The following is a 15,428-nucleotide window of genomic DNA, read 5'->3' as shown; positions in this document are numbered from 1 at the left end:
GCTGCGGTGTGAGGTTTCCACCATCGCTCTGCTCGCACATGGATTCTTCCACGCGCACTCGCTCAGTTTCCTCTTCTTCTCGATTGGCCCGGCCTCCCATAAGCTCATCGAAGTCATTGAGCAGCTCAGACTCCATTGCTTCAGAAGGTTGGTCACAGCGCTCTGAAGCTTGGTTGGCGTCGTGGTCGTGGATCATCTGATCGTCCGCTCGATCGCAATCCTCATTTTGCTCCGCGCTTTCCCACTCCGATATTGGAGAAATTCCACGAGGCCACTGTGTCTTGCGTCTTCCCAAAGGGTGGTTTGCGGCATGACCACGTGGGCGAATATCTGGTCGCATAGGGTTCATTCCTGGAGCACTGCTCTTGACTTGTCGCAATAACTTGCGATTGTGAAGTCGAAGCGATGTGATCTCCTGCTTCTGACTCATTACTAGATTTGCCAGCTGCTGAGACTTTTGAGCATTGCCAGCAGCAACCTGACCCAGCCGCAACATCTCAGATTCTAGATGAAGTCGTTGGATCTCCCTCTGGCGCCGCTCTAGCTCCTGTTCTTGCTCCGTTATAGTACTACGATCGGTTGACCCTAGATCGATACGCACGCGTTCCGCGTGTTCGCCTTCTTCTTCTTCTTCTTCTTCTTGTCCTTGTGGTCTGCCTCCCATGAGATTGTCGAAATTTCCATAGACTAGATTCGGTGACGGCGTTTCGACACCGTAGTCTTCTGTTTGTTCTCCGTTGATCAGCGCCTCAGCATCGGGGGATTTCATATGACTTTCAGCTTCTTGTTCAACGCCAGGATCGTGGCCCATGTATGAAGACTGGGATGCATGGTCCGGATCGGGTTGCTGCGGCGATCGATCATCGTCAATCGTAGGTGGAACCACCTCAGACGCGGGATTGGGGAGGCCAAGCTGGTCCCGTATTCGACAAGCTGTGATGACACGTCCGGGATCTTCCAAATTCGCGGGCGGGTGCTTCCCCCAGAAGGAGAACACAATGTCCCTTATAACGGCAAATGGAGAAGGGTATGCTGCACAAGGCTGCGTCCGGAGCTGATATACATTCACAAGAGAGAGGAATTTGCAGCCTTGATCAAAATTGGCACCAGACGGACGGTTGCAGCGCGCTTTGATCGGGATGTCAGCGTCATCACGACTATGAAGAGGAAACTCCGATGGCGTCGGCTGCGACCGCGTCTGGACCCCGTACATTTCGAGCAACAGATCAATCTCATCAGTTCGAAACCCGCGGGCTGCTGCGAAGGACGCCAACTCTGCGAGTTTTGCCTCACTTCTTGTACGAACAGCAGGCTTCTGGCAGCCACGATCTTTCTTCAAATTAGCGGAAGGAAGGTCTGAAAGTTCCATATATTCGTGCATGGTGTAGAGCCAAAGATCGATATAGTTTGGCCCGAAGTATTGCCCATCGAGCTTGAAAGAAGCATGGCACTCTGCCCGCAATGTCCGGTGCTTTGTGGGAAACAGGTCGCGCAGAGGTTTGTAGCAGACTTCCAGATACATAGCATCGGCCAAGAATGATTGGAACGTCAGAATTCTCTTGGACTGCCTTGCTCTTCGCTCGAGACTTCGTCGACTTGCAGGATCGTGCACCTGGGGAAAAATCTGGAAGGTGGACATCGCAGTGTGGATCCTGCGTACATCTTGGGACGAATGTGCGGGCATCAGGACGTGAAGAGTCCTCACTGTCTTGATATCGAGGAGGTGGGGTGCAACATCTGAAGCAAGGATGTAAGTCCAGGTTCGATGGATAGATTCGAGGTAACAGCAGAGCTCCTGCGTCCTGTCAGCGCCGATCGCACGGTAGTCTTCATATCAAGTACACAGACCTCACAGCAACGCATAGGGAGTATGCGATTGAAAGACCCCAGAAGGAAGCCATCCCAAAGGCCGGCGAGCGGCAGCAACTCTTTTAATGCTGCAAAGAATTTGCCGTCTGCATACTTCTGAAGCTCTTTCACAGACCTTCGTTTCCGTTTCGTCAAAGCGGCCAACCAGCTAGAAGCTGAACGCCGATCCTGCCGGTTCACGGCATCGACATAGTATCGGAAGATGTCGCCATCAGAAAACTTCTGTGCATTGGAGTACTCGTATCGAAGGTGTTCTCGTGCGCAAAGAGGAAGGCCTAGAGACCTCGGTAAGAAAACGCCTGACGGGAGGGAATGTTTGCTGACCAGTATCGAAGACCTTCACCGTCCACCACTGATCGACGGGAAGAAGGAACTTCCGTGCTGCATGAACACGGTGCTTGCCGTGGAGTGAGGTTAATGTGATGGCACTCGGGAAGAGCAACGGCTCGGCTTCCACAGAAGTTTGGTGAAGGATCCGGGGAGGGGAGCCTTCGTGCGCGAGCGCGGCGGCAAGAGTGTCTTTGTCGACTAAGACAGGAATGGAGTGACCAGGTTCCTCACGTTGACAGCCTTGCAGCTTGAAAATACCTAATAGTCTCTCCACATTTCGGTCGTCTAGTTCTCGGCCAGAGTCGAATGTAATGTGGTCTAGTCGGACGCGGGCGAATCCTTTGAAGTGACGCTCGATTTGAGTGTGTACTTCCGCCATCGTGCGTCCTGGGAATGATGCTCAGCGACGGGAGGTACTGTTCTTAACACAGGCAATTCAGCGCTTTGAGCAGGCAAGGCGGCGCTTGGAGACACTTTGGGCGCTTCGCCTTCCGGCGATCCTCTGCCGCCGGGCATCACAAAGCCCTAGTAGGGCAGTATGCCCGGGGGCGTGACGGTGTCGCCGGGCATCCTAAAGCCTTGAACCATTTTGCCCGAGGGCTTTGTGATGCCCCATTGCACGGTGATGCCTCAGGGCATCACCGTGCCGCCGGGCATCACCGTGTCGTGAGGCACTATGTAGCCCCAGTGCATGGCGGTGCCCTACTGCTTTGTGCCTTGGGGCTCACCCTTGCCCTCCTGCCCTGGAATGCCCTGCATCGGCGTGCCTTACTGCTTTCTGCCATACTGCCTCGCTCCACCTTGTGGCATTTCTCTGCCTCGGGGCCCATCTCCATTCATTGGACTTGATGTCGGGTGCCGAGTTACACATTGCAGAAGTTGACATAACGCTTACCTATCACGTTCAAGTATTACCAAGCTATTTCATCGCTCGAATCTGCCGTTCCTCAAGAATGCACGAACTGTTCAGATCGACAGGGTGTAAGTAAGTCATACAGTTTATGGAATAGCGAATACTCTAAGTCCGTCCACCCAGCCCGTAAGTCTGTTAGCTATGTCACTCGCATATGCAGGAGTACAACAATTCTGATATGTCTGCTCCAAGAGCCCACTAGGCATGATCCTGCCACTGTTATAAATCCTGGCAGCACGATAGTACTTGGAAACATCAGCGTGCCCTTGTTCCTGCAAAACTTGAGCCAATCCGTCACCCGCAGGAGTGCCCTCGCTTCCGTCCGAAACCATCTGGAAAATGCTGCTATACGGGCAAGGTACCTGAACTCCCTGGCTTTGGAAACCCAAGCTACCATTGACCACGCTGTTGCTATTGCAAGTTCCGGACCTGTCGTATTGTTAGCAATGTCTTTATGAATTACCCTGGGAACGTACCCCTGGTGACTCTGCATCAAGCCGGGGTTAGGATGAACTCCCATTGTAGACACAACGCGAACACAACCCGTAGATTCTTGCATGATAATTGCCAATATGAAACGGGGATCAATAGAGCTCCTCTGACCAATAGTCACAATTGCGGCCTTCAAATCGGTCATTTCTTCTTCTGAGTTGTTGGGAACTCCCCAGTTGGCGCAGGATGATTGCATTGCTTCATGGTTGATTTCGAACCTGTCCTCTGTCAGCGGCGCGTTGGAGGGCATTTTCTTGAGCCTACATTTTCTCGAAGTCTATCCAGCCATCTATGTTAGGCCAGCCTTGGGCCGCTGACCCATCTCCATAATAAGCTGAGTAAGACCCTTCGTAGACTACCTTTGGCAGGCTGGCAGAGACTGCTGGTGACTGAGCAGAGCTTGTGGTCGTTACTGAATTGCACGTAGACCCGATTTCAGAAATGGTGGAGTAGCACTCGACGGTGGGTGATGTGCTGAAGGAAGACGTTGTTATTTGGTCTGGGATGAGGACTCCATTCTTGCAGGTCCACGTTCCTCGAGGCATCTCCTGCCATATTCCAGAGGCACAAATTAGAAAACTTTCAGTGTCTGCCACAGTTTGACAATGGCCCTCCTCAGAGCATGGCTGATTTGAGTGTGTAGCCTCTATTCCGAGCAAGAGCAACCATATGGTGATGACAAGTGTATACATGGCCATCGAGGGTTCAGATTACGATTTCGAGTTTCAGAGTCCTGCCATCCTCAATCTTATGAGGGAGATTTTGAAAAACCTCTGGCCTCGCATAGCGTAGCATGACCCCTTTGTCTGATATCTTGACCCCCCCCCCCCCCCCCCCCCCCCCCAACCGGGGAAGAGGGGGTAGGGAGTCCTCTTTTTCCCTCTCTACCATCCTCTGGCCTGTTGGCCGCAGATCTCTTTGCGTTCGCATTTAGTCTGGGGCGTTAACAACTCGAAGCGCGCGGCTAGGATGGCTTCGGAGGATGGTAGTCTGGAGACCTCCGGGAAAGATGGGTAAGAGGTACCCTTCTGTCTGGAACAGAATCCAGGATCCATTACCACACAACATGCATCCACGAACCTGATTCGTGATGGGTAATGTCTGCACGACAATGGCGACCTCGTCTCACGTTGCGCAAATCCATAACATGAAGGAAGAGTAAGTTTGGCAGAATCCTCAGGTCTATGGGGTCCTTAAACCATTATCGCCTCCTCGTTCACCTTACGGAGACATGGTATCAACATTGTCCGAGATGCCAAGAGAGATCAGTTTTGATAGCCTACTAACTAGTGATTCGAGTAAGAACGCGCGAGGCAGCAGGTTTGTGTTCAGTGCCTTCGAATTTGTTTCGCATTGTATTATTACATAGCATACGAGCAATGAATTATCAATCGATCAAAGAAAACGCAAGAATGCCAAGAAGCCTCATGCTTGTCGCTTTTGGCGGTGACGTCGTTTCTTGCCCGTGCGCGTTCGCGATGTTGCTTGCAATCTTTGAAGAGAAGCAGACAATTCCTGTATCTCTGCGTCCTTGCTTTCGAGCAAGCTCTCACTCTGCCAGCGTAACGTCTCGAACTGCTCGAGAGCTTGTACCGTTTCGTCTCGAGACACACTCAATTCTTGCTCCAGTCGAGAGTTGATTCGCTCAGCTTGAACACAATATAGTCGTGAATCCGCAAGCGCTTGACGGGCTTTTGCTCCCGCGAGCCGCGAGGTTGCTAACTTGTCTTCGGAGTTCTCTATCATAGAGATCACAGCCTCTGATATGGTGTCCAGTGACTCTGCCAAATCCCTTTCGATGGTGGCCTGCACAGCTTGAGCCCGCAGCTCACTGATCAGCCGATCTCTCTCTACACTAGTCGCAGCTAATTCGATATGGGACTTCTGCAACTCATGATAATTGGCTTCGAGGATGGTGTAGTTCCTGAGCTTCGACCAGAAAGCTTGGAGAACAGCAGACTGTGCTTCTCGCTCGCCTCCGTCCAAGATTGCGTTTCGATGGAGATGTTGAAGCAGCCAGAGATCGCTACTGGATGTTGAGACGGCGTCCCAAGAGGAAGGATTATCGTTTCTAGACGGCATCGTGTTTTCCTGTGACATCTTGCAAAACCTGGTACTTGGTTGGAGGTGAGCTTCAGTCGCGCCTGTACTAATTTCAATGCTCTGGTAGATCAGTGCCTACTTATAGGTGTTACTGACGAGTGTACAACCGAAAGGTACACACAGACGAGAAGGGCCATGTGACTTCTTTGCCGCCTTCTGCGAGTTGGAAACTAACTTTCCGCTCGTGCATAGTCGCCGGAGCACAACCGCTGGAGCATAGCCGCCGGAGCATAGCCGCCGGAGCATAGCCGCCGGAGCATAGCCGCCGGAGCATAACCGCCGCAGAATAAACGCCGGATCTGCGGCCCGCCTTCGAGCTTATTGCTCCTGCTTGAAACTGTCTTGGTTGCCTACGCATAAAGTCCTGGCCAGACGCCAGGTATCTTGGGTGCAAGGAAGAGCAAGGATCCAGTAGGACAACAAGCACAGAACGATAATTGCACTGTTTCGAGGCTTTATTAGAATTATGTCGCTCGGAAACCATCCAACTTTGGACCTGACTTTGGACGAATGGGATTTAAGCTGCTTCGAACTCGAGCAACCGCAGATCGCAGGTGGCAGCGACCCCAGCCAGAATGTTGACCGGTGGCCAACAGCCGTTGCCTGTGCTTGTCCGGCCTACAGTCAGCTTGTCCACGTACAGCAGCAGTTTGCACAGTACGTCAATACTGTTACCCTTCCGTGTCTTGCGCCTAACCTTTCATTAGATTGGAACTCGGATTTCACGAGCTTTTGAACACCGTTCAGAACTTTACCTTGTGCGTCGATCGTCCAGATTGCTCCGGTTTCAACCTTACTAATCATTCTTGTAGTCGGGTGTGTAATGTTGAGGTCGATCAACAGACTCTCAAAGAGTGGGCTAGCAAAGCCTCCGTTCGCATCAACGATCTGCAATTGAAGAGGAATGGAATGTCGCCTTTACAGGCTCATTTCGGATCGTTGATCGGAGGCGTGACCAGAAACAACAAGACAACGGTGGATAGTGAGCAGTACGTCGTTATGCAAAGTACCAACAGCAAGTAGCTCATTATTCTGTTCTATATACTCAATATAATACTACCCTTCGCATAGACGTCAGGCACTCATGGATGTGATCATCGCCTTCGAAACGCATCATCCTCGATTCCTGCCTTATACGATATAGTCGAGCTTGTGGCGACCGTGGTGAATAGCGCATGCATTCACTGTTGCGTGACGCCCGACGGAGCCGAGCTTTCTGCGGCTTTGTGACGCCTGAGAAGCTTTGCGGCCGCATCGCTGGCGCATCAGATGCTGTGAGGGTAGGCCGTGAGTGGTAAAGAAAAGCTCTGCATGCCCAGAGGTGGTATGGTATCTCGACTACCTCGGTGCATCTGGTGGCACTGTTCCGATATTCTGTGCGATTCTTGCGGAAGACTAGGAGCTCGTTCACAGTTGTGGCGATGGAGAGGCCTCGCGAGCAGAACACCAGAAAATCGGATGAGTCGCAGAACTGATTGCAAGTCACGCATTCATAGATATGATGCTCGAACTTATACAGTAAGTCTAGGATGCCTCGGCTAGGAGGGCCGCAAGTCGATGAGATTGGGTACGAATTGAACCGTACACGGAGAGACATAGTCGCGTTTGAATAGAAGTCATTAAGATCAGGATCTGTGCTGGCTCTTATCAGTTTTGCAGGCCTGAGATGGCTCTTTGACCCCGGGGTTGACCCCAGAAGACCGCAGCATACATATACTGATCAAGTACTGCCTCCCCTAAGCATTCGCTCAGACGACTACTTATGTTATGGCTATGAGGCTCGATAACTGGTCACAATTCGAAGACGCCTGCATTATCTTCTTTGCGTCTCGAAATGTGTATTGGGACGCAATTGTCGAACTTGTGCGGGACCTCTGCGGGACAGAGCGTGATCTGGAAGGCGTTTGTCAGCGGGCAGCCACGATAGCTAGCCTTCGGTACTTGTTCTGCTTCGAGAAGAGATCCTGGCAGCTTGACGCGGTATCGTGTTGGATGAACACACTGTCGTTGCAGAATCTTGGACATTTGCTAAGGTTCAGCAAGCCTGTTCTAGGGATCGTACTCAAGGTTCGGTAACAGAGTCTAGTACATAGCTGCCAGCTGATTCTTTATAGTACCAAAGTCCAGAGTCTCTTCTGCATATTCCTGATGCTCAACCCCGTCCACGCCGCCTCGAAGCAATCCGCGAAGAACAAGAAGAGCCCGAAGATATTGCTTGGATCGGAGCGCCAGATTCGACATCTATGGCTGCGAGGAATGTTACGGCGAACCTTTTGAAAAGAAGATGGTCGAGCTGAGTGCAGAACAACATGGATAGGGAATGCCTCCTGCTACTGCGTCCTAATGGTGCGAGCATGTTCCTCAAGATGTCGAACAATTGTTTGTTCCATTAGCTCAAGCGCTAGCTGTCCATAAAGACCCTTACACGGCTCATGTGTCTAAACTGTGTGTCCAATGCTCTTCCATCTAAGTTACCACATGTCTGCTTAAGCGGTGCTGTTGTTGAGCAATACCGGTGAAGTCGCCATTACCTTGCCAGCATGTAATTACAGTCTCTTACTGCTGAGCACAAGACGGCGTGAGTGCGCCAGCATTACTCCCGATGTCCATATTGCTCATACTCTCAGTGACATCAGTAGTGCTCTGCCCATTGAAATTGACCTCAGTGGCGCCGATTTCCTTGCCGTTGACAACAGCAGTGAAGACAAGAACGCCACGACGGTGACCGAAGTGGACAGCAACCTCAGCGCAGATGCGGCGCATACGGCGACCGTTGGCCACCTTGGACTCGAAGCAAGTAAGGTCAACAATTCCATAGTTAAGGCTGATGGAGGCGAGCTTGTGCACACCTGAGACAGTCAGTACTGGGCCTGTCACAAGAGAAAGACTGAGCATACCGTAATTGCGAAGGTAGTGAGGTGCATCATCTTCGCTCGAACAGTACAGGTCGAGGTTGAAACTGCCAGACTTGACGAAATCTTCGTAGACAGGCTCGGCAAAGCCAAAATCGACCTTTGTAGTCTCGTCGACCAAATCACCCTGGTCACTGTGTCAATAACGATGAAGACTTGCAACGTGTATGGCGCCAGCTTACCTTGCTGAGCTCCCAGCACATGTTCCCAGTCGCCCTCTTTCCGTTATTGTACCACGGATCGAGGTATGCATCACGCTCGTCGTGACGCATAGGATCGAAGGCTTCGCTACAGCTCCAACCGTAGTGAAGACGAGAACGACGAGAGGTTGGCTGAATGTTGTGCAGACCACTCAGGGCGGCACCGCGAACAATGGCGGACTGACTAGGTAAAGTAGATAAGTTGGAATTCAAAAGGAGGCATGCAACTTACGCTTTCGGTGGGCACATCAGTATGATTTTGTGCTCAGTGCACCACTTGTGTAGTACGGCGTTCAGATAGGCAGACTCGCCAAAGCCTCCCACGAGAAACACAGTCTGGGATCACATCAGCGAGTAGCGATGGCGATGAGGTGCGCCGTTTACCTTGATGGTCACTTGTCCAGCTTGGCGGCGCTCAGCGTCGAGTTGGCTTTGCAGAAGAGCAATAATCTTATCGACGACTGGATCAAACATCGACTTCAGATCCCCGCTACAGGAATATTAGTGCGCGATCTGGCAACACTCGGAGGTGACTTACTAGTGTAGCTTGACAAACCACTCCGAATCATCGTACCAGTGTGACTTGTGGGCCTCCTCCATGAAGCAATCGACCTCATAGTACTTCTTGATATCTGTGGACATGCCGAAATCGAGCTTAGCCGTCTCAAAGCTCTTCATCAGAGCACTCGCGGGACCACGCTTGGCTGGTGGCAAGCTGGTGAAGTGAGGGCCGAACATGTCTTCCATCCACTCCAAGAACTGTCGGTCAATGTACGTAGAGCCACACTTGCCACCTAAAGAGTGTTCAGCAGTGGCCATACCGGTGCTTCGAGCGAAACGTACCTGTGCCCACGAGGAGCTCCTTGAAGGCGAGCTTGGGAGTAATGCTATCGATTACGTAGGTAGTGATATCGACCGTGCCCCCACCACAATCACAGATCAAAATGCTATCGCCAACCTTGATGTGTTGCTGCGAGCCGCCCTGGGTAAGCGCGGAGACTGTTGCCACAGCTGCGGCCTCTGGCTCGCGAATCAGGAAGAGCTGGCTATCAGGATGCCATCGAAGCTTGGCCTGCTTTGCAGCGTAGCGCGCAGCTCGAAGAGTGTCAGCCTTTGCCTTGTCACTCCAGACCGCTGGAACAGTAAACCAAAAATCGATTGGAGTTGCCTCGAGGACTTCGGCGGTGATGGTTCGAGACAAGTAGGCATAGGCGTGCTGGATGACTTCGGTGAGATAGTCGGCACACAGTTCAACGGGTGTCTTGTTGATCGGACGCTTCAGTACGCCATCGCCCTCGCTCTTGGTAAGGCTTGGATCATCGAACTTTGTCGCTTGTTCGGGATCTAGTAGCAGCTTCATCCAGGCGAACGACTCCATGTACGATTTGACTTCGAAGCCGAAGGCATTGGCGTTGATACTCTCGTTATTGTTCGCGTACGCAAGACGTGATGGGGTCTTGCAGGAGTTGTTGCCGCCAGGCCTGCGAGTCGTTAGCTGATTCTTGGCGTTTTCAATCTACCCGAAAGAAATACCAGTTCATAATACAGTGTACATCGTCCAGAACCTTGACATGGGCGCCTGCTGTTGAAACCCAGCTGATGCCGGTTGCGGTGGTACCGAAGTCAACACCAATAATGAGCTTGTGCAAGCTGGATGATATTGTGCCCTCCATGTTGACTGCTGAGTACGGCGTGATATCGGCGGTCTGATGTGCAGATGTGTGCTGCAAGGCTTGCAGATGAGTTCTGGAATGAATCAGCAGAGTAGTGCGGAAGCCAAGAGAAGCTCCAAGAGATATCTGGAAATGAGCTGCCGTTGAGCTTTTGTTGTTGTGATTCGATGGGGGAGCGCGTCAGCAACCGTTCGCGTACTCATAGGAGGCACAACGATCTGCGAATCTCACCTGATCACTATCTGTGGAAGCGATTCACCGTTTTTCGAGCTCACAACTTCCCCCTTCACATGTAAGTATCAACCCACGGTAGGATGGAGAACAGCATTGACGGACTGTCGAACAACATCGGCACAGTCTTGGACGTGCGACGGGACAGCTGCAAGATACAAGTAGAGCGCAGCGAAGTAGTAAACAATCAGCAAGCGAAGGCTACGGCCAACGAGGACCACGGGCAGACCAGAACCAGCGCTTACTCGTTAACCCTTCAGACCGGATCCGACGGTCACACTAGGCGCCCCCGGCAGCAGCAAGGGAGCAGCGGCTACTTCCAAACAGGCTTCTCCATGATTCGAAGCTTGGTGGCTCCAACGCAAGTGGTACAGCCCACACTGCAGAAGCGAGACGAAGAGCGATTAGGCAAAATAGGAGTCAAAAATCAAGAGCTCTACGAAGCTTACCTCGAGTATCGTACCAAGGCCAGAGCTCAAGAGAAGCAAATTGAGCAGATGGTTACATTCAACGAGTTCCAGGCGCAAGAGAATAAAATTCTGGAAAGCACGAACCTGAGGCTTCGCGAGCAAGTAATGCAGCACTCTTACGCCGCCAAACAGATCAGAGATGCAGCCGACGAGGCGGTCGCAGCAGCAAAGCAGAAAGTAACGGCTGTTCAAGACAAGGGAGAGTCCGTGGCGAAGTCGTGCAGAGATTATGAGAAGCAGATTGAAAGGCTCGAGTCTACGATCCGCAACATGCAGGCTGCCCAGCTGCACGCGGTGGAGTCGACGCAATGGGCGCCGCTGCCGACCTTCGAGATCGAGCATCGACTCAAGTTGCTACATTCCGGCGTTCGGCAGTGGGCTGAGAGCAACTCCGGGTTGACGCTTGAGCAAGTTCTTGATCCTGAGCGCTTCAAGTCTACCATGCAGGCACTTATGCTTCGAGGATGCATCCAACCTGATGCGAGGCTGCGCGAATGTCTACTTCGGAACAGAGCCATGCTAAAGCCCGGGAAGGCATCGCAAGTCTTGCTCACTGCTGCAGTGTCCTTTGATATCTTGTCCAAGATCATTGGTGATCCATTCTTCGCATTCGTGGGAGGCATGGATGACTGTGTCCTCCGGAAATGCCACGGTGCAGATATTGAGATTCTGCTGGGACTGATCAGAAATAGTAAGAACTTTCCGACCACATCACGAAAGTGGACAATTAATTGACAGCTCCTTGTAGGTGACGAGGCCGGAGCGGAGGCTTTGAGATGCCAGCTCTTACGCTTGCTTGACCCGCCGACCGCAGAGGCAGACTCTAGCGTAGCTTTCGTGAAGGATCTCGTTAAGGAGAGCCGTCATAGAGCTATGGTTGAGGTCGTCAATAGCGCAATAGATGAGTTCATGGGACCTCTTTCGAACGAGCAGTATGAACATGCATACAATGGCCTTGCGGCCCTCGTCCATGACGCCTGCGAGCTTTCGTGGGCTTTGTGGACACGCAAGGCACGTGTGGAGGTGCACAACTGGAGCTCGATCAAGCATCAGACCAACTCGATGAGCTACAAGTCTACATCAGATGTCTTTGAAGTTCATCCTCTGCACAAGCGAGATCTCGAGCACACTCCGGAGGCTCTTGATGGCCATAGCATCACTCTGCTCTGTACCCCGCTAGTGCTAGTTGCTGGCAATGCCGAAGGAGAGCAGTACGAGAATAAAGCTGTTCTCAAGAAGGCGATTGTTTGGATAGGCTGATTTGCTTCTTCTAAGCAATGTCTCGATTCATGTCCAGCACTGTATACACCGTGCCGGCTACATATCGTCCATCGCGACAAGTAGAAAGCAGAATTTTATAGCAATAGCTCACGGTTTCATTAGCTTCTAAGAGGTTGCTAGTCCCATACTTCAAATGATCCCTGACCAGGAGTCATCATTTCTAGAGTCATACAATGCCGGGGCACAGAAGAAATCATGACTGCTAGCTAAGTGATTTTTCAGATGGTCTTCGCTGTGATGGTTCTGTCCACAGTGAGTGAAGGGGCAACAGTATTGGTCCACTTGTTGAGAGAGAAGACACGTCGGCTCTATCCCGTCGATTTGCTGTGGGAAGTGCTTCTTCTGGATGTGGTCCCGCAACTTGCTGATCTGCGAGTATGCAAACTGCCGTTTGCCTTTTGATAGAGTCTCATCGTGAAGACACCAAGGACACTGGTTTCCTTGGAGACAATCGAGGTTGATCGTATCGGCATAAGGCTCACTTGGTACGGGACTGGCGGAGCGACGCCGTCGCTGGCGAGGGCCTTGACGACGATGACACAAAGCCACCATAGCGGTCAACGCTTGGAGGCGTCGATGGACCACGTCGCCTGTTTCAAGCTTGCTCACGTCATCGTTTCGGCAAAGGAGCTCGGAGAGTAAGGCTCGCTCCTCGAACTCATATTGCACTTCCGGATTCTGCGATGAAGGTAGCGGTTGGCCCGTTCGCTGTCGAGCGATCTCCGTCTTACCAATTGTGTCGAAGTGCTCCTTCCATCGTTGTTTTTTTAGCTCCTTCGATGCTCGGAGTCGCGCGCCTCGAAGTTGCGCTTGGCTCGATTTGTACGCGTCTAGGATAGGAGTTTGAAGAGCACGCTTCAAACTCCCGTACCTTTGGACGATTTGCAAGCGTAATTCCTGTGTCTGTTGTATCAACTGAGACACTTCGCGCTGACTGTCCACCTCTTGTGATGTTGGGTCTGGAACTAGTTTCTGTGCGCTTGGGTCACGCGTAAGACCGAGATGGGAAGCAAGACTGACCATCCAGTCCTGCGATGGCGTTCCGAGAAACGCGGATTGAGTGTCGGCAGCGACAGTCTGGTTGGTGTAATACTTGTCGTATATCTCTGCTCGACTGTGTCCCATAGCCCGGTTGCGGACCGCTACCGTGGTGCGAGCTACAGCGATGTTAGCGACGAGGTCGAAAATTCTGTTCGTCGAGCGCCGGTCTTACCGTTCAGGGCCTCGCCAGCGCCCCGTCGACCCTGGTAGAACTGGAAAGGGTCCTTGTAGCCCACTGCTTTGCCCAGCCTTACGTTGGCGTCGCGAGCCTCATGGTATTTCAGGGCGGCCCGGCTATCTGTAGACCGGCGCAAAACCGGCATATCGAGCATGTCACGCTTCCACTCGAGAGGCAGTCCCTGAAGGCCTCGATCGCCATCAACATGGAACGTATAGATGTCCTTTGGTTCCTGTAGCCACGGACTACTGAATGCCTTGTCTGCAAATGCAAGAGCGAGGACGTGCAGGATCGGACAGAAGGCGAGATTGTCATCCCGCTCGTGGAAAACGTATTTCGGCCTATGGAATGTCGTCAGCATAGAAACTTATTGGGGGGAACACACCTACGCAAGAGACTTGTTGCGCTGGCCTTTCATAAGCCTAAGGGTAACAATCATGAGCAAGACGTGGTCGTCTTGAGACTGTCCCTTGACCTTGAATATCTGTATATCCTTATACTTCAAGCAGTCCCCAGCGGTCTCGAAAGAGGTAAACTGTCCCGGGAAGTTTTGCTCATCCTCGTCGAGATCAGCAGGAAGCATTTTGCCCTCGCAGTCTACGACCGCCGAAGGCCGCGCAGAGGTATACACGATAAGCAAGAGTATCAGAGAGAGCTGTACCCGTTGACGCTCAGCTGCGTACCACTCCTGACACCGAACCCAGTGGACATGCAAGGTCGCCAGAAGGTCATCGACGTTGAGTACGGGCTTGTCGGATCGATCTTCCTGCAGATCGAACTCAGTTCGTAGTGTGTTCTCGATATACTGTCAACAGTCAGCTCGTGCGAACATACTATCAAGGGAGGCGCACGTGTCTCATCTCCGAAATCAGTTTCGTGTCCAACACCTGTCCGGTCTGGATCTTGTACGCCTGTCTGAACTGTCGGGCGAAGACATAGAGAGTGCCGAGCTTCGTGATCTCCGAGTGGTTAAGGTGCCAGTGCAGGAACTTGCGAAGGTCCTGCACGCTTACTTTGGGTAGGGCTTCGGGGCGCGACGAAAGCTGGATCCCAGGAGCTTCGCAGAATCTATGATCTGTGAGTGGGTTGTGTCTGATCAAATGAGCGATATCCACTTTGTTACCTGACCCATGATCTCCACGCCGATAACGCGGCTTTTCTTGTGCTACGGGCGAGGTGGATCTGCGGTGTGATCGACGCATCTTCAAGAAACGCTGTCGCGTAAGCGGTCTCTTTCCTTGGCCTTTTCGGCGGGCGGCGCGGCCGGGGAGCCATCACGAACGCTTGCACGAGACGCTGGAGCCATGGCTGTGCGCGATGTGGTGCTATATAGCCTGCGTTGCCGCCGTGAGAGGATGGCATAGGTTGGGGGGTCAAGATTCGGTGGAGAAAGAGGTGGGACTCGAAGTTGCGGGTGCCTACCGCTCGCGCCCGTGCGTTCTGCGTCTCGCAGCATTACTATAGGAAAATCGCGGTCGAAACGGGCGCAGAAAGCGGTCGAAACCGGCCGCACGTTTCCCCATCACTCGCGATCCTCCGTACAAGAGGCTTCATTCCACAGTATTTCGAACAAAGTCTCCTCTCTACAACTACCCACTGCCTTAACAAGTACTCTCTGCTACTACCCCTCCTGTTGCTTGCCGCAAGGACGGTCCGTTGCGTGCTGGGAAGGGCTGTGCACCAAAGGCGAGAACAATGAACCCGCCCGGGGTCGACAAGTAGCTACCCGCGCATG

The 15,428-nt window shown here is 52.4% G+C and overlaps 6 protein-coding genes across 6 annotated transcripts; 2 read left to right on the top strand and 4 right to left on the bottom strand.

Moving 5' to 3' along the window:
• Window positions 1-2,080: 2,080 nt before the first annotated feature.
• On the bottom strand, window positions 2,081-2,578 carry MYCGRDRAFT_51649 (uncharacterized protein; the record flags this gene model as incomplete). The annotated part of the gene is made up of 1 exon (XM_003847364.1): window positions 2,081-2,578. One exon carries the CDS (start codon window positions 2,576-2,578, stop codon window positions 2,081-2,083), a length of 498 nt encoding a protein of 165 aa, XP_003847412.1.
• A 653-nt stretch (window positions 2,579-3,231) lies between these two features.
• Window positions 3,232-4,023, bottom strand: MYCGRDRAFT_17480 (uncharacterized protein; the record flags this gene model as incomplete). The annotated part of the gene is made up of 3 exons (XM_003847363.1): window positions 3,232-3,483; window positions 3,585-3,822; window positions 3,869-4,023. Coding segments are annotated over 3 exons (645 nt in total), but the record flags the coding sequence as incomplete, so codon positions are not given.
• Window positions 4,024-6,173: 2,150 nt separating this feature from the next.
• MYCGRDRAFT_97568 (uncharacterized protein) lies at window positions 6,174-6,851 on the top strand (the record flags this gene model as incomplete). Its single annotated transcript, XM_003847437.1, has 3 exons — window positions 6,174-6,364; window positions 6,520-6,696; window positions 6,779-6,851. The coding sequence occupies 3 exons, from the start codon at window positions 6,174-6,176 to the stop codon at window positions 6,849-6,851; spliced, it is 441 nt and encodes a 146-aa protein (XP_003847485.1).
• Window positions 6,852-8,263: 1,412 nt separating this feature from the next.
• Window positions 8,264-10,492, bottom strand: MYCGRDRAFT_97567 (uncharacterized protein; the record flags this gene model as incomplete). The annotated part of the gene is made up of 8 exons (XM_003847362.1): window positions 8,264-8,556; window positions 8,647-8,746; window positions 8,802-9,003; window positions 9,094-9,155; window positions 9,216-9,309; window positions 9,376-9,613; window positions 9,663-10,300; window positions 10,353-10,492. 8 exons carry the CDS (start codon window positions 10,490-10,492, stop codon window positions 8,264-8,266), a joined length of 1,767 nt encoding a protein of 588 aa, XP_003847410.1.
• Window positions 10,493-11,058: 566 nt separating this feature from the next.
• Window positions 11,059-12,453, top strand: MYCGRDRAFT_97566 (uncharacterized protein; the record flags this gene model as incomplete). The annotated part of the gene is made up of 2 exons (XM_003847438.1): window positions 11,059-11,884; window positions 11,942-12,453. The coding sequence occupies 2 exons, from the start codon at window positions 11,059-11,061 to the stop codon at window positions 12,451-12,453; spliced, it is 1,338 nt and encodes a 445-aa protein (XP_003847486.1).
• Window positions 12,454-12,801: 348 nt separating this feature from the next.
• MYCGRDRAFT_11476 (uncharacterized protein) lies at window positions 12,802-14,697 on the bottom strand (the record flags this gene model as incomplete). Its single annotated transcript, XM_003847361.1, has 5 exons — window positions 12,802-13,631; window positions 13,688-14,034; window positions 14,083-14,228; window positions 14,295-14,489; window positions 14,545-14,697. Coding segments are annotated over 5 exons (1,671 nt in total), but the record flags the coding sequence as incomplete, so codon positions are not given.
• Window positions 14,698-15,428: the final 731 nt, after the last annotated feature.

The sequence above is a fragment of the Zymoseptoria tritici genome, chromosome 14, assembly GCF_000219625.1.
Source record: "Zymoseptoria tritici IPO323 chromosome 14, whole genome shotgun sequence".
Lineage (NCBI taxonomy): Eukaryota > Fungi > Ascomycota > Dothideomycetes > Mycosphaerellales > Mycosphaerellaceae > Zymoseptoria > Zymoseptoria tritici.
This window is presented reverse-complemented; position numbering and strand designations above follow the sequence as displayed.